This window comes from Amblyomma maculatum, chromosome 10 (assembly GCF_055883805.1).
Source record: "Amblyomma maculatum isolate TAMU_Amacu chromosome 10, ASM5588380v1, whole genome shotgun sequence".
NCBI lineage: Eukaryota > Metazoa > Arthropoda > Arachnida > Ixodida > Ixodidae > Amblyomma > Amblyomma maculatum.
In genome coordinates this window covers 170,759,401-170,785,983 of record NC_139353.1, presented here as the reverse complement: position 1 = coordinate 170,785,983, position 26,583 = coordinate 170,759,401, and the positions used below count along the sequence as shown (strand labels likewise).

General features: G+C 46.2%; 1 protein-coding gene across 9 annotated transcripts in view; it reads left to right on the top strand.

Annotated features, from left to right (window-relative positions):
- The window catches only part of LOC146177921 (uncharacterized), a 228,246-nt gene that overhangs the window by 270 nt on the left and 201,393 nt on the right, over nt 1-26,583 (top strand). For all 9 annotated transcript variants that reach the window (XM_084580654.1, XM_084580661.1, XM_084580660.1 and 6 more), the window contains exons 2-3: nt 15,833-16,021; nt 22,368-22,557. In XM_084580654.1, coding sequence (XP_084436780.1) covers nt 15,849-16,021; nt 22,368-22,557 — 363 coding nt within the window. In that variant the 5' untranslated portion in view covers nt 15,833-15,848. The remainder of the gene's footprint in view (nt 1-15,832; nt 16,022-22,367; nt 22,558-26,583) is intronic.

Here is a 26,583-nt window from a genome sequence, read left to right as displayed (position 1 = left end):
GATGGGCCGATTGAGGTGCGATCAACGAGAGCCGATGAGCTTAACTGGCAGAGCAGCCCCCGTGCCTCGTCTTCGTAACGGGGACCAGTGTGTGGGACGCCCCTTTTCTCATTGCGAGCTGTTAACGGGTGGTGCTGACAACTTCGCGGTTAAGTGCAAACACAGCGACGTCGTAGTAGCTTCGTATGTGCTGGTAAGACTTGATGTTTCGGCTTGTGCGCTGCTACGGTGTTGGCGTGGCGACTTGACAGCTTATCCATCGCTGCGCCCATTCTAGTTTCGAAGGCCTTCTGGTTTTCGCCCCGTTTTTGACGGTCAGATAGCCCTCGAGTGCTGGGCGCAGTGTTTTGCGGGCTTGCCTTCGTCAGCTGTTGTGGAACGAACGCCCGTATTTTCGCTTCCCAATTGGCAGGCGTTCGTTGGTGGTTTCGGACGTTTTTCCCGTGTTCCAGCGCTGTTTTCAGCAGCAGTAGTGGCGCACCGCGTGGGACTGACGTCTGCAACGGATGGAGACTATTACTGCAAGCCGGCTCTTCCCCTCCCACCTCGCCACTTTGAGGAGCGCTCTTGCGTTTCCTGGCGCATGCGTCTGCTGCCTTTAAAATTGCATAAAACATTGAATAGGAACGGGCTCGTTTAATTGGCCAACATCGGACGTTTTCCGAGCTGGGAATTAAGGTGTGTGGGGCTTACGAAATCGCCGAGCAAACGCAGCAGCAGTACGCAAAAGAAAACATTGTTCGAGGGCGTACTGCAGTGGTCTTACTACTGTCCGCGCACGCCGGCATGACGAGCGGCTTTCAAATTACGGGGTAGGGCCATAATTGCGGGCGCATTTTGCTATCCGAGTGAACTTCCGTCCATCCTGTTCGGTCACCGCGTGTACTATGGTTGCCCCGCTGTTTAGTGCCCTGGTTGGCCGCCACGTCAACGGCGGCACGTGTGCGCGGTTGACAGTGTGGGCAGGACACGACTTGTGTTTGAACTCAGAAAATGCTGCTAAAAAAAAAAATATATATATATATATATATATATATATATATATATATATATATATATATATATATATATATATATATATATAATTTAATTTTCCGAAAATAAGAAGTAAACGCATTACGAATTCCTGCTTAACTTCAGCTGCTATTTGGGGCTGTCCCATGTTTTTTTTCTCCCTCTTTTGTCTTGTGGATGATTGTTTCCTTGTGGAGGGCATGAACCATAAACAGTTTATCTCTTCAGTAAGGAGGGCTTGCTGTTATCAGCTTTTCAAAAGCTCTTACCAGCACCATGAGTCAAAAGTAAAAACATTGCTACAGCTGGAATGTCAGCTGCAGTATTGTCTGTGGTGGAACCAGAAATCGCTGGTTAGAGGTTGCAATATGTCACTGCTACCAGTGGTACAAAAATTGATATGTGGTGAAGTAACCATGAGATCTGTGCCTGCATGGTGAAAATTCCTTTACTGAGCTGCTTTCATGCATTCTGTGGGAATGAAGTGTATGACCTTGCTGTTTTTAGCAGCAAATTTGAAGTTGTGAACGCTGATTTGGTAGCCCAATTTTTCACTGTCATTATTTATTTATTTATTCATTCAGGTTACCCCTAAAGGCCCTCCAAAGGAGCCCTGTATACATCAACTCGACAGAGTCAGGTCGAGTCAGTCTGTCTAGTAAAAAGTCAATTGTTGAGTTCACGTCTATGCATTCGGATAGAGTAAAATAGGAGGCGGAGAGCGTTGAGTTAACTCGCTTGACCTGCTTATTAAAAGCATGTAGACGCTGCCGACTCGGAGTCGAGTTATGGATACCTCTGGGATCAAAAAGTTTCCATTGCGGCCGAGAGCTTTGCAAAGTTCAGTAGTACTTGCGAGCGGGCTTGTTTGCTAATCCTTCCTTCTGAATTTCTTCGCATTTTTTCTGAATCTTTTGTTTTCTTCTTCTTATTGTAACCCTACGTTTTTTGTGATGCATTCTTCTTCATATCACAAATAACAGCCAGTTGGTAGTGAGCGCATCATCGGTGTGAGTGTCTTGATTTAATTCTCTTGTGCATATGTATTGTTTGTGTATAACCATGCAGCGCCAGAGGTCTTCGGAGTTGCAAAGTTGAATGTTTTCTAACTTTCGTGAACAATAAAAAATGATAATCGAAGCTCTTAATAGTAAAAGGTAACGAAATCGAACACAGCTGCAGAGGCTTGCACATTAACTTCGAATTTCGATGCTAGGTGTCGCTGCTGTACTTACTTGCTCGAAGCGAGCTCATGTAGACACCAAGCAGGTCGAGCAGAGGTGACCTCGATTACTTGACACTGACTCGGCCAACTCTGGACCTCTTCGCAGTTTGTATTCTTGGGAACAGTGCTTTTAAAAGCACCACAACTGTTTATCATATTCCAGCTTTAAAGTAGAATGGCTTGAAGTCTGTAAGGAATGCTTTTTGTCCGTTCTACGTGCACTTGGTATTTTACAGCTGTGCTTGAGAGACTTGGCGGGACTATGCTTGACAATGCTGTTTTGCTCGAAAGCAGCCCCATGTTGTTTCCAATTGCGGTGGACTGGTAAAGGTTGTTAGCAGGTGAAAGAGCAGCATGTGTTTCTATTTGCAACAAAAAACAAACACTATATAGAGAATGCTTGTTTGCAAAGTGCAATCCATGCAGGGGCTCCTTGTTCCTTTGCCTGCAACATTGCTTCTTGCATCTGGGCCATATAGTATGTTTCAGTTTGGTGTTCTCCATCATTATCTCGTGTAGGCGTTTTTCAAATATTGTCTACTTGTGACGGCAGCGAAAGAGATTATTATGCCGGGCTAACGCTGTGGCTGGGAGTGAGGTGGTGCAGTTCAATAACATGAACTGGCACCTTGGTAATTGAGAAAATATGGGCATAGCAGGTTATTTGCAGATAATGCAGTTGGGGGGGTGGGGGGGGCGAGACTGAACTACAGAGGCCTGACATAAATGGAATGGCCCCACAGTGGAATTGACAAACACAAGTAATGGAGCAACGGTAGACAGATAGCATTGTGTTAAGGACGCAATGCAGAGAAAAGATGGATGAACAGCAATTTCATAGTTTTATGGGCTATCAGCATAGCTTTGTAACAGTCGCAAAGTTTTACATCCATGGTTTACAGCGCTTAAACATAGACAGAGCTCAGAAAACAGAACAGACGACGGTGCTGAACTTGAACTTTATTTATTCTAGAATCACCGGTACATTGCTTATATACATAAAAACAGCACCGACTAGCAATGATTTTTGAACTTGGGGTAACAAAGAGTAACATGACAAGTGAAAGTAAAAACCAAGATAGAAAGACGAAACCCAAACGAGGTGAGAACAAGAAAGTCGTCATTTTTAAGCCGCCATCACGTGGAACAGCTTAGTAATTTGATTTCCATGAATTGATCTGAGCACTAAAATCATGCACACACAAAGATCAAGCACGCTGCATGAAGGAAGACGTAGTGGCTGGAAGCTACAGAGGTGAAGGCAACTAAATGCATAAGGTGAAGCACACTAAAGAACTGAAAGAAAAGGCGCATGAGCAGCAAAGATAAGTCAACAGTTAGCATAGCTAAAGGATGAAGATGAGGTGCATAAAACTATGAATTCAGCAAAAGTAAGAATGCTAAAACAAAAAGCGAAAAAAACCGCACTAGGTCAAACAAATCCAGAAAAAAAGGCAGTCTCTTTTTCCGAGGATGAAATGGAGTGCTTATGCATTCATCCTTGAGCCTCAAAATCTCTGTGGCTTCCACTATTTCACATGTCAGCTTATCCGGTGCGTTTTTAACACTTGGCTTTTTTTCAACATTGGTTTTTTTTCAACTTCTTTGTGTCAGTTGCGACAGCGGACTGGCAGATTCCTGAGGAAGGTACCTGATAAGTCATTTTTATGTTTCATTAGCCTTTCATTGATGCGTTGGCCCGGCCTGTTGGACCACTGTATACCCTACGGCAAGGCAAAGGGATAGAGTAAACTCCCTCCGTGCATGCTGCTAAGGGTTTTTCTGTGCCGCATTGTGCAGCCTCTGTTTCTTTTGTGATGCGACAAAGCTATGTTGGACATTGGGGTACAGGAATGCATCTACTCCTACTTTCTTACCAAAGTTAAGGTTGTGGGAAATTTGGTTCGTGTAAATAACTGCAACCATTTGTATTGCCTGCATGCTTTAGGCAGTGATTTCTTTTTTTTTTTTGAGCTTGGTGCTGTTTAGCACTTTTTCTGTGACAGGAGAGAGGAGTTGTAACGGGTACTCTAATTGCATGGGCTGGCAAACCTTGTTTGACAAGCTTTCTTGCAGTTTATGCTCGCATGGCTTGTGCAAGGCATTAACAAGGGCAGATTGGATGTTTCTTTTGAGCAGCTTCGAGTGAGCAGAGTCGTATGGTAGAAAGGGCTTGTTGCCCCTTGGTTCAAATGCCCAGCACACGTGACTGTGTGTAAAGAGGATTCTTAGTTCCAGGTAGCGCAAGGAATCATTGTCTGGCATTTTGTGCGAGTGGAGCCAGGGTGCTCCTAACAACATTCAACTGCTGGGACTTCCTAAGGGAAGGCTTTTTGTCTAAGAAATCAATAATGAAGTGAAAAGTTTTTAAACGTGTGAGTTCTCTCATGCATGACACATCTGTCATGCATAGCTATGATGATGCAGGTCCCGTGCTTTGGGATGCAGCGTGAACCATTCCATTTTGCAAACATTGATTTTAGGTGCACAGAAAGTAATTCCAAGGAACCATCCACAGACGCCACACTCATTCTGGAAGGTCATGCCTCTGTTTGTCAATAGCGTAGCGAGCACAATTCAAGAGGGCATCTTGGGGTGTAGAATAAAATAAGTCTCAAATTTATAAAAAGGCACAGTAAGCTTTGTTTCTATTCGCATTCAGAAACCTAATCACTTCATCAGTGCTAGTTACCAGAAAGGGACCATCAGTAGAAATCACTTTCAGGTTGCTTTGCCAATGCATAGCGGCGTCTTTCAGCCAGGTACTTTTCTCCGAAATAATGCACAGAGGGCACCTGATCTTGTTTTTGCCATGAAGAACATTTCCAAACATGTGTTCTTTTTGCCTTCTATTGCATGAGACAATTTTTCAAAGTTGAATCTTTGACACAGATTTTTAGCTAAACTTCTTTGCTTGTTAGAGATGTTAGGACGTCTTTTAAAGGCTGACTGAATTGCTTCGGCAGCCTTGGACACTTGTTCAGATAAAATTCGGAAGTTAGCAGAGACAAATGATTCTCTTTCAAGTGAAAGCTTTTATTTTTTTAATGGAAATGTTGGTCTTTCAATATTGCATCACAATACATCTACACTGTCCATATTACATCTGCTTCCCCCAGAGGGGCAAGCCTAGAGACTTGCCTGACCATGGTCAGCAGGTCTGGCACGGACCTCTTAGGCTCCACAGCGAACTTTGGTCCGTGACCAAGAAATTGGGCAACATCCTCGGGGATTGATGTTGCATGTTCAACAAGGCGCACGGAGTTCCTGGCGGTGTTCTTCCTACACTCCGTTTCATACATCAGGTGCAACACAGTGAAAGCTACGCAAGTAGTCTGGGAGAAAAAAAAAATGGGAGGGTTGCGGAGGAGCAAAAACTCGACACGAATGAAAATGACAAACAAAACATACAAATTCACTGAATCTGATCTTTTCTCCCTAAAAAAGGGTGCTTTTTATGGAGTTGATGGCAAATTTAAGATGTATTAAGCTTGCAGACAAAGCAACTATTTCCTCTCGTCAAGAGCAGGCACTATTTTTCATCGCGGATGCGCGGAGCGCAAACAAGAGCTCTAGCTTTGGCAGTGTTGCACTTGATGTATGAAACTGAGTATAGGAGGCACAAGTTCACGTAGACTTAGTAGTATTTGCTGCTGCAGGAATTCGGAGGTCTGGTCAGCCATGGCAGAAAGTTCACGTCACATCTTGATAGATGTTGGAAAAAGCAGAGCACGAGCAGCTGCAGGTGTTCTGGGTCAGACAAGCTTGATTCCGCCATTCTGAAACTGCAATCTTGAAGGGGCGGCATGGCCAGCACTGGGCTGGAAGCCGCCAAACAATGTCAGGAGTTCTGGGGGCAATATTTTGTGGAAAATGCAGAAACTGAACAATCTCACCCTGCAAGTGCTACTCACCTTCTGCGTTGAGTTATGTTAATTGTTGGCTTCGTCTTTGTTGATCATGTGCCTTTTCTTTGCTTTTTGGTGCGCTTTGCCTTGTGCGTTTATCCATGTTGTTACCTTCGCCTCTGTTGCCCGTCTTTTTTTTGCTTCTATTGCTCATTTTTTTCCTGCCACTACGTCTTCCTTTATTCACTGTGCTTGTGTGTAGGTATGGTCAGACCAGTTCGTAGGAGTTCTTTAGTTCAAATTACTCCGCTGGTCCACATGTTAGCGGCTTCAAAATGACTTGCCTATCTTGCTCTCACCTTGTCTGGGTTTTGTCTCTTCCAGTTTTATATTTTTGGTTTTTGCTTTTTCTCTTGTCATGTTACTTTTTTGCTGCCACGAGCGTCAGCAATCGCCACTAGTCGGTGCTGTTTATGGGTACATAAGCAGAGTATTGGTGATTCTAGAATGAATTTCAGCACCTGTGTCATCATTTTTTGTTTTCAGTGCTCTGTCCATGTGATTGGGGCTGTCAACCATGGATCAACATCAACTAGCCCGACAGATTGTCCTATTAGAGCACTGTGCAATCAACTGTAGTGCGAACCCTTTTTGCATTGACAGTCGCATGCAGGCACCATTCTTTTTATTATTGGGCCCTAGCCTGTTTATCGCTTTATTTACTTTGTCACCGTAGCTCAAGTGCCTGCATGCTCATTGACAGACAAAAATCTTTTCCTTTCTGTTGTGTTTGCGCGTCGTCAATGTAGCAAAGACGTATGCGGTACTGTTAACTGTTTTAAACACTCAAGAGGGTGCAACCAGCGTCGGCCGAGGCGAAAGCCGAACTGGTCGGTCGAAGAATGGAGGCCGAAGAATGGGGATGGGACTTGCTTCCCAGAACTAAAGGAGGGCAAGGGAGCCCATCTTGGGGGGTGTCCCGCTGGGCGCAGACGGGGCAGGTTCTCGAGGTGACGCTCAGAGAGGGGAGCAAGGGTCCGTCAAGTAAGGCGCACTGCTTTAGTCCCACTGGAGGACACAGCACTTCATACTTCCTTCCCCCTTAAAAAATTGCCTGATAGTGTGCAGGGGGTTCGCCCCGCTATGGTTGCATTGGCACCGCACCGAAACTGGCACAATGCCTGCAGCGTTCTCAATGCCGCAACTGTTACCGCCATGGAAGAGGTTGTCATCGTGATAGCTCTGACCAACCCCTTCACCAAAGTAGTCGTTAGCGATTCTCAACAAGCAATTTGCAACTTCGGTGCAGGTCGTGTATCCAGACAGGTGCACACTATCCTCTGATCTCTCCCCTTACAGTCTACACCTAGTCTTCTCATATGGGCCCCAGCCCATGAGGCATTCAGCAGGAACGCACAGGCGCATGCTCTAGCCCGAGAACTCAGCTACTGGGCAGAGCGCCCTCCTCAGCCTGCTGCTTCATCTGACACCCCCCCAAGGCAGTCATTCTTGCCTTGTTACGTACACTGACATCCTCCAACATTATCGGTTCGAACGGTTTCTATACCCCCCAGCACATCGGGAACTATCCTGGCGAGAGGCCGTCCATTGGCGCAAAATACAAGCAGGAACTTTTCCAAACCCATGGCCATATAACAAACTTTTCCCAAATCTTATTGCACTTACATGCAAACATTGCTCACAACCGGCCACATTCATTCACATGATGTGGATATGTACACAACACAGACAATTCAGCTACAATGGATGCGTGGGAGTCCCTCCTTCGTACCCCGAGCTCGCCCAATTGTGCCAGCTCATTTTGCGCGCATTAGAGGCTGCAGAGTCCCAAGGGATCCCTGCTGACCTCCTCTAATTAGTACAACCAGTCTTTTGGCTGGTTCCCCTATTTTTGGGAGTAAATAAAGTTTATCATCATCGGCAAAGACGTGTGGAAACGCGCTGGCTCTGTTGCGCACAGGGAAGGACCACTTGTAGGCTGGTTGTCCGCTGTACTTTCTAGGTCTGCCCTGGCCCAGTCTTTTTTTCTGAGGAGAGATCGCAGGCTATGTGCAGATGTCTTCACTGCTGCCGGACTGCTCTCGGAAGGCACCGTAAATTCACGCAGCTACTTGAGGTGTCGGTGTGTCACTGTTCTATGTATGTTGACGAGCCAAGAGCGCAGGCCTATGCGTGTCACAATCGTAGCTTCTTCCCAGCGTGTCTTTCTGAGAAACTGGCGGTCGAGGACACGCTGCCCTTCAACAAGCTTCCTGTAGCGCGGAATCTGCTTTTCTTCCCTGGTGGTTTCTGGCTCGGGAAGGATAGCTGTGAACTGTTCGCATTTCGCGCTCAAACATCATCTCGGTTGTCTGACCTGTTGTGTTGTGAACCGTTGTGTGCTGCTTGAAGAGAAAACGCGCGAGGCGACTCTGCAGAGACCCTGTCTGGTCTCTTTCAAGGGCATGTTTTATCTCGGCCACATATTGCTTGACTTGTCCGTTTGTCGCTGGGTGGTAGGGGGCTGACGTGACTGAGATCCTATTGTCGTGATAAAACTTGAGAATCTCTGCAGACAGAAAAGGTGTTCCGTTGTCTGACACTACTTTGCAAGGAATTCCGAACGTTGCGAACAGTGATTGGAGGTTGTCAATGACTGATGCCGAAGTCGTCTGTCTCATTTCCCTTATCTCGAGGCACTTTGTGTAGGCATCTAAGACCACAAAGGCCTTCAATTGGGCCCGCAAAATCAATGTGCAGGATGTGCCAAAGTGTGTGTGGCTTTTCCCATTCTGGGAGAGGAGCTTTCGGTGGATTGCTTCGGCTGCTTTGGCAAGGCTTGCAATTTCGGACTGTCGTTTCAATGTTATGGTCAATGTCAGGCCACCACATGTAAGTTCTTGCCCAAGTTTTCATGGCAACGACGCCCCTGTGTCCGGTGTGGATGAGACATAGCTTGTGCGCGTAGTCCCATTTCGGTAGACCTGATCGTAGTCGTTCGCTGAGAGCTTGATGCACAGTGTCATTTGCGGGGACATCGGTGGCATAGGTTTTCGTGGCCCCGAATTGCCGGCAATGTACTGGTGAAAGTGTGTCGCTGCATAGACGATGGCCCTTCCTTGTTCAGTTGTGCATAGTTTCACATCCCATCTACCACACCACTGTAAAGCCTGCGTTGGAAAAGACTAGAACTTGTGCCAAGCAAAGCTGAAGGAGACAAAAATCCTAGATAGGAGTAGGGATAAGATAGCCCGGGAACTGCAGGAAGCATTTTATATTAGTGAAAAAAGCAGTGATTGTGTAAGCACACCATCTATTGCAATGTATAGTAACGAAAGGGTGTTTTTAGATAAGCACGTGTGTGCCTAGATTTTCTGTGCAGTTTAATTTTATATCCCTCGCATGCATGATATTGGTTCCTTCTAGGTTTTAATTTTTATTTTCTTAAAGACCCCTTTTGAGGGGCATTACATAAGGGGTGGGTACAAATTTTGGATGTGATAGTACAAAGATAGTACAAGTTAAGGTGATAGGATTATTGGATTAGCTCACAGTTCAGATTCTGAGCGCTTACTTGTGATCCTGCGTTTGTGACAGTGAAGGGAAACTTGGAGAAGTCAGGCACATTATCCGCATACTCCTTCCAGCCTGCAGCACGTGGTCGCGCACTGTTCCCTCGTGTGTCAACAGACGGACTGTCTCCACTGCCGCCGTCGTCTTCATCACTCTCTTCTGTCGAATTGCTGTCATCACTATCTGATGGAGGCACGTAGTTCTCTTCTTCGCTGAAATCATCGTCACTGTCACTAAATGCACCACCGTAAAACGCACGCGGTGAAAACGTGGCCATGCTTCTCAGCGAACCGACCGAACATGCGGTGTCGCGCGGAGGAAAGCTCTGGTATCCAGGAGCAGTGCTGAACATTGTGCTGCACCCTGGTGCAAAAAAAGTAAACTTCAAAAAACATAGTTTTATTGACACTCAAGAGATGGCGCATCATGTAGAAAAAAATTCAGATGGATTGCAGTAAGAAAAGCCGCGAAATTTAAACCACGAACACCCCTGTCGGGCACCCCGACAACGGACCGCAAAGGGTTAACGTGCGCTGACATCGCACAGCACATAGACGCCGCTTCGTTTCACCTCCATCGAAACACAGCCGCCGTGGTCGGGATCGAACCCGGGTACTCCTCCGGCACAGTAGTCGGATGTCTTACCACTGCACCACCCTGGCAGGGCTTAGGTAGATGGAGCTACTGATTTCGAAAATCACATTTTCTAAAAAGTGATTTCTTCGTGATGTTTTGTTCCTTAAGAGCCCTGTCTCCCTTTAACAAGTTTGGAACCAACTACCCTTCATGGCCGATGCGTGCCCACCTGTGATCGAATTCCAGTGGTGACAATATTATTTTATTGAAATGCATATTTTTTCAAACACTGTTCGCAGTTTTGGGGTACAGTTACTGCTTTTGTAAAGAGCTTGAATGATCTCATGCGCCATCACGTAAAACATTTTCTCCTGATTTTTTCTTTTTTTTTCTTTTCGGGAATGAACACTGCGCAGTTCTTGAAATGTACTGTTTACTGTTGTGCTGCTCCAGTATGGTTTTACTCAAAACCTGTTATTGAAATTACTAATACTTGAAGATGTGGTTCCGGAAAGGTTGAATCTATGCTGGCCATCATTTTGTCGAATTCTTCCAATGCAGAGTGCCATTTTTACATGATAGTTAAGATCTTTGAAAATCTTTTATTCTTCATAATTTCCACCGCTGGCAGCATGCACAGACAAGCAAAAGGTATGGTTATAGTGTGTTGGTGGGGGAGAAGAGGAAATACTGCCATGAGAACTGAAACTGATCATAAATTTTGTGGGGACTCGTAATCCCATGCCCCCATTATAACGGGCCGCGCGTAGTTGACACTCGTGATTACGTGCGCTCTTGGGGAGGACCGCGAGGAGAGGGCACACTGGCCACCCTCCCAGGCTCCCGCGGCGACACCGCACGGGTTTCCTTCTCTCCTACCGGCATACCCGGGAAGCCTCCTCTCCCCGAGCCGAGGTGAGAAGTGCGTCTGTTGCAGCTCCCTCGGTGTCTTTTGACTGTTGGGCGTGCACGCGCACGGATCAGCATTCCCGTCGGGTGACCGCCGCCTTCACCCTCTGCTCCCGGTTCAGCGTGCACTTACTGCCGCGGGCCGTGAGCACGAAGCCGCACGCAGGTGAGCAGACTACCTCTCGCTCCTTGTGCGTGCTTCTCCCTTAGGTGGTTTGATTTCACCCCCGTACGCGGCGTTCGCTCGCTACACGGTGAATGTTCTCGAGTGTATTTTCCTTGCCGTTACTCGAGCACAATAAACTGTTTGAGTACGTAACTCGGTGTCTGTCCCCTCTGGCTCGAACCCGCCGCAGTAGCGACTTCTCGCACCGCGGGTTGGGGGTCACAGCTCTGTCTGTTAGGGCTAGAAGGCGACTGTAGCGTCTAGCCCCCGTGGCGCATTCTTGCGAGTGGTTCAGTGGAGGTCTTTCTTTTAGTGTGTAAATGGTGGAAACATATAGGATCGATGCCGTGCCCGCTGTTAATTTGGCAGCCATGACATGAAGAGAAGGTACACAACACTGGCGTTAACTTCCAATTGAAAGAAACTAAGGCTACCAAGGCGAAACATGACAAAGACTAACAGGCACATGCATCCAGAAAACCAGTGAAAAAAATAACGAAAACCGCTCAGTGATGAATGTTCCTTAGCAATGCCAACTCACGTTTGGGCACGGAGATAGACGGCTTGCTGACACATTTATCATCCAAAGCAGCAATCAGTGCAGCTTCTATAATCTCACATTTCGCCTTGGTCGCCTTAGGTTCTATCAGTTGCAAGTTAGCGTCTGTGTTGTGTACCTTCTCTGTGTCCGTCGTCCTTTTGCGCTACACACTCATGTCATGGATCACTGTTACCGACTAGCCCTTGTGAATTTGGCAGCATTGCCAAAGCAGACTTTTCATGTCATTTGGTGCATCACCATGATGCAGTGGTGGTCTGAGGTGAACCGGAGATGTCTGTGCTTTATGAAGTGGTTGCATGGCTGGTCACAAGAGGCCCAGAAACAATGCAACTAAACAGAAATAATTGCTGAGAAGAATATCTGGCTGCAGCTGTTGAAATCTGATATGTACATTTGTTCAGTGTAATTTTTGTAATGAAGTGTTTTTTTTTTACGCAAGCCAATTTAATCTTTTGCCAAGTGTGGTGTGTTGGGGTTGAATCCGTAAGGATGGCACTGTTAGAACAGGACTGGTCTCATCTACATTTGTATGGATCACGATGTGCTTCCCTCTGTTGTTTTCCTCTTCTCTCCTTGAGTGTGTGCAGGTTCCGGGCTTCGGGTTTTAGGTGACGCAGCTGGTGAGGTTGAACTCTGCTGAGTATGTTACGTCATCTATGACTGTTGCTAAACACTGCATTTCCCTCTTCTGTAATCATCTATCCATTGATTAGCGCCACTCAGCTGCGTACCCCTGGAGACATGTTGGCATCTCATTTCTTCTTATTCTTGCTCGCATTCTTGATCCGGATGCCTGCAAAGGAACATTTCCTGTCTCGGCTGCAGGTGCGTTTTTTTTTCTGTTTTGTGACATATGCCACACCACTCTCTGGCTTGCCATCTGGTCCTCCTTTGATAGGAAAAGCCAAGCTGGCCTAATCATATGCTGTCTGCTTTTTGACGTTTGTTGGGGTGGTAAATCTTTTTGGAACTGACGACCTTGTTGTGATTCGCCAGCCTAGTCTTGACGCTGTGGTGGCTGTCCCTTGCACATGTGTTACTGCGTCTATGACCCCTTTCCCAAGCATTTCACCCCAGAAGAACACAGCACCACTGCACGGTATTTCAGTTGGCAGTGACGCTCTCTGGGGATCAGGAGAGCTTGGAAGCAGGCTTGTGGAGCAGGGTTGCTCTCGCAGCCGTTCAAGTGTTGCATCATGATATCCTTTGAGTCAGATAAGGGCACATTCTGAGTAGCGGTGAGCCTTATCCTGATTCCTGTGTGCCTGGTCTAGATTTGCGTTTTCCTTCCTTTTTTTTTTGTTTTGCAGTGGAAAGATTATGCGTTGGCAAGAAGGGCTTGGGGTACGTTGCCTTCGTGCTTATCAAGTCGAGACTAGGGACTTGCTTTGGCCACATCTCGGTGTCTCAAATTCTTGGAACTACTGGCTTGGTTGACTGAATCGGAATAGAAAAAATAATTGGGGAAATAATTGGTGACTGTTTTAGCCGGTTGGTTTTTAGAAGTCCGTTGATTGAGCAAGACAGGGTCAGGCAAGAGCAGGTGTTGCGACTTCGAGTGTAACATTTCTTCTTCTTCTTCTTTTTTTTTTTTCAGATCCCTTCTATTTCCTTGCAGTACACTTGTCCATTGTCCCCGTTTTCAGTGCGGATTTTGCAGACACAACACAGCCTAATGGCCTTGTAGGGAAGGAAAGGTGCAATATCAGTCTCACTTTCTTTGTGGACACTTGAACCAGACCCCGACGCCTAATCTGTAAATTGGTTTACAGAGAGGGCAGGCGCAGCACCAGACTTTCATTGCACACACACTTCTGGGCCTGTATTCAGAGTTAGTGTCGTAATCGAACTGTCACTATCTCACTTGACCTCGAGCCATCTCATTGGTTGAAACGGCGGAACCGGTCGTTGCCACTACGAAACCACAAGAGGGGGAAGCATCATGTTCCGGCATTTTCACGCATGAGATGACTCGAGGCCGGGGAGATAGCGACGCTATTGATAACGATGCAAACTCTGAATGCGAGCCCTGGCTTCAGTTTTTGAAGACTCATTTAGGCTACACATCATAGCTTAGTGCTTTCACATTAGAATTGCTCTGCCGTACCCCCTTGATATACAGGGTGTCCCATTTGATGTCAGCAGTTGGAACATAAAGCCCGAAGATGCCAAGTTTCAATTCCTTATCTGTGTCGCAGCTGTCTTTTAGATGTGTTTGTGCTGGCACTCTGCTGTTATCTACTGTGAAAATGAGTGCTTGCAACACACCAGGAACTTCCTGCATCTGATCCTGGTTCTAGGCACATGGAGTCCTGCCTAAATCAAAACTTCTATGGATTGGTTGCAAAGTATGTTTGAGGCACTTGTTCGCTCAGGGGTTTCATTGCAACATCTTCACCTGCCCTCTGCTTGGCATATCTTGCATCATTGCCATGCGCAGTGTCTTTTAGCACCAGTGAGCTCTGTCCTGCTTGTTTACCTTGTCGATGTGGACGAATCCTTGAAGGTGCGCAAGTTGCAGCTGTTAGTACCAAAGCCAAGCTTGGTGTCACCAGCTTTGCTGAGGACGCTCGCTGCCATTCTGCAGTACTTAAGTACTTACGCTGTGGCTTTCTGCAGCATTCCTCTCTTATGTTCTCTGTTAAAGAAATATTTGAATTGGCTAGCAAGTTCAGTGTCCCAAACTTCCGGATAAGCTGCACAGTTGACACAAATAGGAAAAATGCATTGCAGAAATGCAGAAGCAAGGGCTGTTAGCTGGCTTTGCCTCCCCACCCCCCAAAGTATCTGTATAAAAAGGGGAAATTATAGGGAAACGTGTTTCTCATCTCGTACAGTGGGCCACACTTGCACCAAACCAGAAATGCTGTCTTGATATCAACTACGAAAATAGTGCCAAACAAACTCAACTAGCCCCCACAACAAAACCCTCGTACAACAAACTCAGTGCTCTGTAATTGGGCTGCGCGAAGCGAGATGGAACCTTGGTTGCAGCTGCCTTTTGATAATGTTAATGTCCGTTGAAGCCCACTTATAACAGTCATGGCCGTGTAGCTTTATGCGAGCACAAGATCAAGACTGGCCTGGCATACCAAAATAGTGAAGGTGACCGGGCCTCAACATTTACTCTTGAAGGAAGCATAAGTGTGCGGCATAAGATGTGATAGAGCTGGGTGACATAAATGGAACATTGGGGAGTTTTGAATGCGAAGGCAGTTCAGAAAAGCCCACGCTTCGCACATATATCAGCACATTTGAGCTGCTGTGCAGTACATGCAGAGTATGTGCCTCTCAGCAGGCTCACAGTAATTGACTCTGGTAACTCGTACTTTCAGTTGATTCAGACGGGGTCAGATATATTTTGCTGTATTTTAAGCCTGTTTGTAACACGGTTTCTCTTTAACTTTCCTAATTCAAACTCGCTCCAACATTACGCTGCCGACATGCAAGAGTGGCAGCGAAGGCCAGATATGCCAAGTTTGCAGTGCCATCCAATCGGTTACCACTGACTTGAAGCAGGGAGGGGGTTCTAGGTCCGAGTGGCACCCAGAGCAATCACAGGTACCATAGTTTCATTTTCTGCTCTTGGCAGTAGCAGCTGTCAGCAGCTCATCGGCAATCTAAGTCACGCTGCGTCTTGTGCTCTTATTGGCGCATTGGATGTTTTTTTTTTCTTTCTGGTGCAATTGTATGTGCACTCTCCTTGCATATAACAAGTTGGTTATGTGGTCTCCTCACTAGCAAGGAGGCTCCAGTGCTACTGTGCCATACCCGTAATGGGGAGACTGGGTTGGGCTCCTAGTGAAATCTTTATGGAGTGTCAGCAGCTGCTTTGCAACTGCATAGCAATCTGTCTGGGCAGCGGAAGAGCGAAACCTGTGAAACATTTGTTCAGCATTGTGTGAATATTCCTATAAATTGCACTTGCATCAGATGAGCCTGCATTTTACTCTGCGTAGGTGGTGTGGTGGGGGGATGGAGCTGGCCCTGTGTGCGGCGGCCATCTTTGTGGTGTCGGCGGTGACGGTGCTGCTGGTCTCCCTAGTGGGCACCCGCCAGAAGACGTACGAGGAGGCCCTCGCCGAGGCTCGCCAGCGCTCCCTCGAGGAGGATGCCGCCCTCCAGCAGGCCCGGCAGCACCATCGCCGGTGAGGGTGCTGCTTCCTGCTCTTTATCAGCACGGCATTAACTGCATTACTTCTGCAGTTGGTTGGCTGTATTAAGCAGTTCATATCGGCGACAATTGATTTTACTGCATTCAATATCACACTGTCCTCCCTGCATTGTATTTCTGCTATGACGTGAGCGTCTCAGCCCTAAAAGGTGTCCGGTTTGTCACTCCGCTATTATTGCACTTCCAGCCAGTCTTCATTCCATACAGTGTGCCTCTATTCTTCTAAGAGCCCCAGGATTCTCATCCCTCCACACCCTGTCATTGGCTGCACATTGTCCATCCCATGACTGGCACTTCGCAACCTGCTCGATATGCTGACTCCTATGAGGGCACGTGCGGCTCTGGAGGGACAGCCCCCCTCACCTCTGTGTCGTACGCTTGAGCTGGTATTCCGCATTCCAGGTCGAGTTAAAACCATGGCACTTTCTGCGCACCCACCGTAAATATGTTACATCAATATAGTTAAAAGATTCTATACCCGGGACAGCTTTGTGTTATACAGTGGAAGCTATGAGCGTGAGCCGCTAGCCAAGAGGCCTGCATCTTTTGCTTATGAGCGCATGAGAACAGTGTGGAAGCTGGCGTCTCGTGCGCGTAACTTCCACCGCAAAGCTGTATCCGACTTGAGGCTATTAACACTAATACGTTTTCTCAGAGCAGCAGTTTTTAGATTTATGCAATTCATGCAGAATCCCAGAGTGGCTCTTCTGGCATGTAGTTTTATTTTTTCTCTTCTGCCAGCTGTGTAACTTAGCACGATTTTTTCTGTAATGTACCTAGTAGCATCACAGTGCGAAGCTGTGCTACTTCCCACCAATTGAAAATAAAAAGTGCTCTTGGTACGCTTCTTTATTCAGGAACGCACAACTGATTGCTGATTATTTCAAGAGACATTCTACAAAAACTTTGAATAGACTATGACAGCACTCAAAAAGTTTGCTTGCACGACATAATTTATACCATATCGACCGGAATTGTGCTTCACTTTCTACACCCCACCCACTGCCCTTGAAGGGGGGCAGTGGGCTTACTCATCTGCTCCTCTTGATGCAGTCCTCGTCCCATCCAAAAGATGGCACCATAGGCAACTTCAGTGGTACTTGGTAAGAAGACAGCGCAAAAAAGACAACCACAGAAGAGGACACGATACAAAGAAAGCTACTATCAACTGATTTTATTTTTTCTGCTAGCCACATTTATATAAGTACATGAAGGAAAGAAGCCAACAGTCGGCGAGGCCAAGGAAAGCGTTGGGGATGGTACTTTTTTTTTTTTTTTTTTTAAATGTTTACTTGGATAATCACAGAGATTAGTAATGTAATCTGTTTAGGGGAAAGAAACATTAAAAAAAAAAAAAACAAAAAAAAACAACAAAGTACCATCCCCAACACTTTCCTTGGCCTCGCCGACTGTTGGCTTCTTTGCTTCATGTATTATAATGAGCACCCTCATTTCCCCTTAATTGATCTCCATTTATATAAGTAGTCATGTCACATGTCACACTTGGGCGGCGCCAGCTATCTTTGACTAATATAACAGATATGAATGGTTTTATCGCCTCTCAGTCCTTAAAGGCAGCTATTGTCAGAGACAGGTTACAACAAAGGAGGAAAATAGATATAAAAGAACCGCACCTGACATATGTGACTTACTTGGGTCACATTCATTTATTTACGTGCAAAGAACTACATTATCACTGCCTGCTTTTTTGTGTTGATCGCGTTCCGTATCACGCCCTGTTCCACAGTTTGCAAACACTCAACAAGGGCAAACCCACTGCTCTCAATAGCACCGCAGGTGCGGCACAGTAAATCCAAGGCAGCAAGCGCTTCTTGTGAAGTCGGAATGTTCTCATCGTCTGCAGGGTCAGCCTGAGCTTCATCTGCGGGATGTTCAGAGACTTCCGCAGCGATTTCAGTGTTCATCTGTACAGCTATGGTCACTGCGATGTCGTTGCCATCTGCAAAGCCTTCTACAGTCATTGTTGCGGGCATGTCACCAACAAGACTCGAAAAATCGTCTAGGCCTCATCGAGCGCGTGGAGCTCCGCTTCTGCTTCGTCGGGATTGTCCCCATCGTCAGTTAACCCTTTGAGGGTTTTTTCCGTAAATGTACGGTGGGGGTTTCCCGTCCCGCAAGGCTTTTGCCGTACCGGTACTGTTTCAGTCCTCTGTTTTAAATTCTGCGCCCTAATAACGATCCATGTTCTCTGGGACGTGCTGCCACCTCCTAGGACTTGCAAGAATCGCTTGAAATTTATTGCGCTGCCTTCTTGCGAAGATAAACAGCAGTGATTCCTAGCTGCAGCGTGTTACCCGGTCTGCGGCAATGCCCTATTGCGGTTTCGCCATGTGATCGCAACGGAGGCGCGAAACTTTTCCATCTTTTTGAAGAACAGCGTGACTTGAACAAGGACGGAAGGAAGCCATGTCCAAGTCACGCTGTTCTTTTTAAAAATGGCATACCAACTCGCCCAAGCATCAGTTCTAACTATTTTCTATCTTTATGGGTGCTTCCGTGCAGGGGATAAAGAGAACTGATACCTAGCTGCAGCTTGTGGCTCGGTCTGCAACAACGCCCTTGCATGGATTCGGTTGCCCCCCCCTCCCCTGTGATCGAAATGGAGCCGCGCAAAACTTATCTGTATGGCCACCCCAGTGCAGGTGCCGCAGAAACCGATTTCCATCTTTATTGGGGCTGCTGTTTATCATCGAGGCTCGCAAAGTATTCCTGAGGTTCTTGAGTTTGCAGTGTGGAGCAACATTGACACCAAAATATGGTTCCTAATACTTTTCTAAAACTTTTCCTTGACTTTACTCATATTGAACTTTCAAAATCTGCAATAAAGTAATTTCACCATCTGGGGAAAGTTTTTTTCAAAAAAATTCTACCCTCAAAGGGTTGATGCACGGGCCTCTGCTGGAACAAAACCTGCGTGCCGAAAGCAGTTTGCAATCGTTTCGTCTTTCACGCTGTCCCATGCCACTTTAAGCATTTGGATTGCTCCCAGCAAGTCGATCTTCAAGTCCTGCTTCATGCAAAGCTTCATGAGAATAGTGTCAATCAGTCTAGTCTTGTAAACTGCCTTGAAGGCCTGATTTTATCTCGAGCTTGGCCTTTAGGATCAGTGCTGCTCTTCTTTTCAAGTTCACCGTCGTCACAGCACTACGCACACCCGCGCAGCACACTTGACACTACCACCAACGCAGCCTCCACAGAATGCTACGATGGCCACGCCGGACGCCGTTACTAACAGAAAAAAGCAAAAGATGCAAAAGGGCAAAAGCAACATTCGATTGCGCTGCTGGTGAAGGGGTGCTGTCAGCGATTGTGAGATGCAAACAATTTCTTTGGCTGTCAACTCTCAATGCCGACGTGGCATCTGTGGTGCTGTCATCGCTTGCGAGGTAGTCCTGAATGTTTGCAGTGTCGCACAATACACTTGTAGGGTAATGAAGCCTGCTTCCTGCTATTAAAGTGAGGTAGTGCTTGACATCGCGAAATTCATTATATCCGTTTTATGCCGAACCGCGTTCGCAGTGGGAAGTTAAAAATGCATATGTAAAAATGCATACAAAAATATTTCGGAAGAGTTCGATATATTCAATAATTCGTTATATGTGTGTTCGATATATCGAGGTTAGACTGTAGAGGGATCGCTAATGCTATGCCTTGCTTTCTTTTTGATGTGGAAAGCTTCGAGCAAGACTCTTGCTTTTGTTTTAAAACTCCTGCCCAGAACCTTTGCTTCTTTAAAGCCAGTTATGCACTTGCATGCCATAACATGCTTCACTAAGTTCGCAAGCTTGTCTTGTTTCACTGTCTTTGTTGTCTTTTTCGTGCTGGCTTCTTACCAAGTGTGATTAACCAATTAGCCCATGTTTCACTCTTGCAGCTTTAGTTTTCCTGATGCTTCTGTTGATTTCAGTTCGAAGCTGTTCAGTCTTATTTGCTTTTAATTTTTGAAACACTTGAAATTCTTCTTTAGCAAGCAATAGTTTAGGCCACATTATATTTTGCTCCATAGTACCTTATGTAAAAGGACAACGGCAACTCTGGCAATTTGCTGCCCATCCTAACCACGGGATATTTTATTCGAATGCTCATGTGGAAGGGGCTTTTAAAATTTTCCAAATTATCTAGCAATATATACAAAAATGTTGAATTGGAGAATCGCTGGCCAAATATACTGTTTCATTTTGTCAATTTTGTATCAAAATCCGGTAGTCTGCCAGTGAGTTAGTCAGAAAACAGAGTGCCCATACTTCCTAGCAGAGCTAAGAAAGCTAGTGAAGTTTAGGAATTAGCTTAGCCAAAGTGGAATATTGCATGTATGGCTTAAGTATTTCCTGCATTTATGCGTGTCATGCTTTCGTACTACAGTAATGAAGTGAAAAAAAAAAAGATAATTGTTACTTACGTGCAGCTTTTATTTCCGAGAACTGAAGTGCAACATCCTGCCATTGATTCATGCAGTACCTCGTGTGCAACTGCTCAACTTGAGAAGCTTGACCTAATCACTGTTAAGTCAGTAAAGTCCCTTCATGTTGAAATGATGACATCACAAAACGAATTTCAGCTGTGCGGGTAGGAGCAATTTCGAGGGAAAGTCTGCCTTGAACAGAATTGCATTGACAGAAGCATTCAAGCTTTTTCATGAACTGACTGAATGGATAAGAGAGGCCTCCTCAGTAGCCTCACCTTTTTTTGGAAGATGCTCACCTAAACACTGAAATAGAGCTCACATACTGCACTCATGTCATCCAAGCACTGGTTCTCTTTCGGTCTATTTCCATGCTTGGAAGTGCCCGTCCTTCATATAATAGACCTCCCACGTAACAGTGTTTCTTTTGTTTTTTTTTATTGGTCTCTCTTATCAAACTTATCTTTTGCATGCTGTGTGCAACAAACACTGAAGCAAAAAACACCCACGAAACAACATCCACAGCAAACTAACACGCAGCCGCTCCCACATTCATTGAAGCAGACACCAGTGCAGCCTATCGGAGAAGCTCATATTGGTGCTCTGCTTAGCATCTGCTGGCCCACTGCCCCCTTCTAGGCACTGTAGTTCGGTGCACACTCCTGCAGAGTGAAATTTGACAAAAATGGCCTCATGAACTTTACAATCTGCCTTAGCAAGGCGATGTTGTGAGGCTCTGTGGATTTTTTTTTTTTTCAAGTGATTGCCACACGCGGTCTGCGAACTTCTTGAGTGGTTTTGGCCCTCTTATAATAACGGGAGCCACTCTTGGCACAGCACCTTCCTGGTGGCTGGAGAACGTCACAAAGGCCAAAGAAGGGTAGGACAGCCCTCCCCGGTCCATGCCTGCTATTGCGGAAGCATTGCTGGACAGACAGGCCCACAAATGAATGGGCTATTGAAAATGCTCTTCCTCTCTACCTTCAACTCAACTCCCGCTGGCAGGCTCAAAAAAAAAAAAAGCAGGCCGCAGCGTCATCTGCTCTGCACTGTACATCGTGCTGCACTTTTTTGCACCTCCTCTGGAGCGAGTGCAGGATGGGCGAGAACTCGTGCAGAACTAGTCCTGCACTTTGAAAAAACGAGGAGAGAAGCGGTGCAACGAGGACGGCGGTGCTGCACTACTTCTGCAGCTGGTGTAGACAAATTGAAAAGACCTATAGTGTGCAGACTGCAAAACTGTATACTATATATAGTATGCAGTTTTGCAGTTGAGAATATCAATGCAGATGTCAATTCAGGCAAAGGTCCGTTGCCTGGGACGCATTTCATGTGAAGCATTAGCATTTTGGAGGTGTATTTCTAATCCTTGCAGCGACGTAAAGATGTTATCTTTTGCTTGCCAAGAAATTGTTCTGCAGTTGTGTCACGGGATTGAGATGCCCACTAGATTGACAGAGCGGGACGCATGCCCTACAGAAAGACTATCAGCAGTAATTAAATTATCAGCTGACAGGAAGCAAGGTGTAGACGAGTGCACGGGGGCTGGAGGTAACTTGTGGTGCCACAGAGAGCAGTGACGACAGAGCCAAGTAGAAATCGGTGGCTACAAGGGTGGCGCGGTTGAATAGGTCGCATAGTAATAAAGCTGTTCTGGGTCAGTCCACTCTCATAACCTGTGCCTTTACCTGCACAGACTGGAATGGCATTCCAAGTGAAGTCATGACTTGCTCATGCAAGTTGGTAGGAAGTGTAATGAGGTCTCCTCCCAACGTGGCTACTGGGATTTGGTTCCTCTGCAGCAGTCGTGCGTGCATGGGAGGGAGTGTCCAGCAGCTGCATCTTGTGGCACACTTCTTGTTTTGACTACAGCCAGAATGTGCACATTTCACTGCAGGGATGGTGGCAGCAAGAAGGTCAAAGGTCGCTGGGGTCGAACCAAGGTCAAGGAAAGTTCCACAGAGGCCGAGACCTCAGTCAGTGCCCCAACACTGAGCAGTGAAACACTGGCCGCCAGCCCCCCCTCGCCAACTCATGGGCCAGCCCAGCATAGTCCCGAGCACGTAGAGTTCAAGGAGGAAGCCGAGGTGAGACTGCCTTTGTGGTGTCTTCATGTCCTTCGGTGATATTTTGACAGCGTGCGTCTTTTACAAGGCAATTAACAATCCTTATATTGTATATATTGTATAATTTGAGCACCTCAGTACCCTAGGTAACGAGGATTTATCTCACTTGGCGTTGAAAATCTTCTGGAACAAACAACTGTAGTATTGCCGTTAAATTTTGCTGTTATCTGTGTACTCCACACCGTGACCACGTTTCAGGAAAATATAGTTGAATTTTCCACGTGCAGATGTTTTTTTTTTTTTTTAGCACTTTTTTGGTTTTATACTTTGCACTGTTTCCACTGTGCCCTTCATGAAAAAATGCTTCCTTTGCATTGCCAATGATGTGCTTTTAGCTTTCGCCACGAGATGGTGCCAGAGTGTTTCCAATTTCTTGAAATGGTAACTGCGGTCCTTCAAACATTCATAAAAAAAGGCCTACGTCTCTGCTTTATAACAGGGACGAGTGTCTAAAGTTTATGCCACTCTACATTGCAAATGTCTTATTACAGTCTGGTGGTTAAGGGGAGATGCTACTTGAAATAAAAAATTTCTTAATAAGCTGCCTAAAGCAGGGAAACTTTGAGTCTTTAGTGTTTTTTCTGCTCTTTTCAGGACACTAATTAGTTTTCTTCTAGCATGCATACTTTTTGCTCGATGATGCTAACAAGCATAAAGCAAAGGCCTTTTGAGCGCATGCTTTCACATTGAAAATTGCCACAGAGAATGAAAAGCTATAGCTCATTTTGTAGCTTACTAACTGTAGAATGCAGATAACTAGCTCAAATTTTGTTATGGATGTTCCTAATATGAAAACAAAAATTGTAAAGATGTGACCCTTCTATATTAGGGGCTCATTACTGTTCTATCAAATTTTTTTAAACTTCCATTAGAGGTACTGCAGTTCTGAATAGATATCTGCAAGCTAAACATTGTAAAGAACACATGTGCTAAGTTTCGTTGTGATATGAAAAGTAGAAGTACAAAAAGTCCTGTGTGCAAACTTGAAAATTTGCTCAAAATTTGAAAAGGAGAAAAATGCATTTCAAAGTTTGAAACCTTTTTACTCGGCAAGATGCAGGTGAAATTGCACGAAATTACTAGAACTCTCCAGCACCATAGGTAGTTCCCTCATTGTCTTTGCGAGCAGAGTCCTCAATGCAAGCCTTCTTTGCTGCGCTCCGGCGATGAGCTCGCGCCTCAGCAGTCTGCCGTCCTAACATCTTTTGGAGCGAACCTTGTTCTTAAAGCCACTCAGCACAAGTAGTCCCATAGGAGGAAGAACACCAAGCTCTTCCAGCACCTGCTCAAAACTTTCAAGCTCTTTGTTGAACCACAAAGCCGCAAGGGCTGTGGCAGTCTTTACAGCAGTCCGAGCAGCAAACTTCGTTTTCGGACATAGCAACCAAATTTTGCTGTCAGTGATTCCACTGTGTTTTGAGTCTTTTCTCGCAAGCAACGAGCCAGCAGCTTTTCTTCTGTTAGCCGCTTATGTATGGGGAGCAGGGCTTTTCCTTCAAGAAACGATGAAAGCCCCTTACGCTTTCGCGACGACTCCCGGACTTAGAGTTGGCACTCGCGACAAGCAGGGCACGCCGCGCCTTTCACGAGTGACGTTATCGCATCAACGTCGCACATTACCACACTGGCAGATGTATCGCAGCTTCTTTCTTCGTTTTTTGCGAAAAGTCCAATCTTCTTTTCGGACGCGCTGATGAAGTTCAACACAGAATCGATATTGTCGGATCCGTTGCCGTCGATAGGCCTAACAGGCCTCTGGCCGTTTTCTCGCACGACGTTCTCGATGCTGACTTGCGACCCTTTTTTTGAATTTGAACTTAGTGTGAAACTTCTGAACACGAAGATTACGCTTTTCAGGGCTGACCATGATAAACGAACATGAATTGCACAGAAGTGACCATGGAAGACCGTGGCTAGCTCGCGAAGCACAACAGCAAAAGAGAACCCATCCTGAACCTGTGCTTAGGCTTCGTCACACAAACCGTCTGTCCATAGCCAATGGCGGCGTCGGAATTGCACCACGTGATCAGAGAGACGCTTGAACTAGGCGACAAAACTTTTTTTTATTTCTAGTGAAAATACGAAACTGACAGCAGCTCTACGGGCGAAAATAAGCCTCTGCCTATCTCCACAAACTGATTGTCATGGCGTGTAGTGAAGCCGCTTTGCACAGCAGGCGCGCAAAAATTGGTGACTTTCATCAACATTATTGGTTATTTCACCGACCTTGACTCATTCATATGCATTATTTATAAACTTCTAGTGCGAATGGCGGTTTTATTTTTCGACACAAGTTGGTTGAATGCCCAAAGATTCCGAACAAATAAAAATCGTAAAACTGAAAATTAAAAAAAAAACGCATTTTTTCGACCCGCATCTCCCCTTAAGATTTCTGTTCCACGAAGGGGTTACTGTGCTAAAAAATGCACGGACAAAAGTGGACAGGACGTGCGCCTTCTTTTGTTTGTATTTTTTAGTGCAGTATCGCTCAAGAGGAAATGATACAGCAGTTGCATCTTACCTGTACTTACCTATGGGGCTACATGCAGAGGTTGAAGGCAATTATGCCTTTTACTTCTTCCCATTCCAAGTTAGTTAAAAGGGGCTTGGCGTCTTCGTGCCTTCGGTCGGCCTTGGGTCGGCCTTGTGTAAGTCGTGTGCACACAGGGTGATGAGTTTTTCCCTACAAGTTAGTAGACTGGAGCAGTCGGGTTTCCTGTTGGACCTAATTAGTGCAGTGTCCGAGTCGTTACTGAAGGGCTACCGAAAGAGGAAAAAGTGAGTGAGTGAACCGTGCACTCAGGAACAGAATCTTTCCAGACAGTCGTTTGAGGTGATGCCCTACATGCACAGGGTGTCACATAATCTTAAGAAGGTAGCTGAGAAGGCGGGTGTTCGTCTTGTGTTTTCCGCTCCGCATAAGCTTTCCAAGCTGTGCAGGCTCGTTGATGAAGGGCACACAAAGAAAGCTTCCTGTGGGGTAAACCTCCAGAATAGGTTTGTTCCCTGTGCAAAAGGCAGCGGCCGTATTTACGTGGGACAGACGGGGAAATGCGTGAATGACAGGCTGCGCGACCAGGCTACAGCATTGACAGGTCATGGTGCGAACCTTCCTCTGCACTGCAATAAATGCAAGGACTGCGAAGGCGGGTGTGTGCCCAACTAGGGAGCGACAAGCATCATCGGGCGCGGAAGGCAAAGAATTGACGGATATTGGAGGCCTGGAACATAATCGTCGCAGGTAACGACTTGCGCGTTAGTTCTGCATCGGTATTATTGCTAAAAGCTCAATTTATTGCCTATTATTCACTTTGAGGCCAGAAAAAGTCATGAATGCTTTCTTGCACCACGCTCCGCTTCCCTGCTAACAGGTCCGCCTGAATTTCGCTTGCATCAGCTCAGCTTGCGTCGGCTGCGCTGCTGCAGGTGAGTCATTGTCGTCGTCGCTCTCAGACTCCACAAGCACTTGGCAAATAATTTCTGCATCTGTGAGCCCAGCGCACAGTTTCAACTCGTGGTCCACGTCTGTGAACTCTGAAAACGAGACGGCCAATGGAATTTCGACACCAGCAGTGCAAAGGTCGGGAATGAGCTGCTGACTGCCTGACAGCTGCTCGACGGCGCTCTCCTCGTCCAAGGCAGCCGACTCGTCATTCAGCACAAATCCCGATGGCGGAAGTAATTGCACAGCATTGTGGGTGCTACAGTCTTCCACGCATCAGCGAGCATACCAAGTGCTCCAAGCAAATCGACAGTAGGTTTTACCACTGTCGAGGCACATCACCACCACCAACCACTGGATCACAACACCGACTCCGTTGAGTGCCTTCTCTCTGCCGCTTTGCACGCAAAAAAAAAAAAAGAAATCTCCTTATAAAATTCGGAAACAGCTTTTTGATGAATGGAAGTCGATTCAATTAAATACGAGCCAGAGTAGCGACACAACATAGTTCTCGCATCAGCACGACCACAGTTAAGTTTACTCGC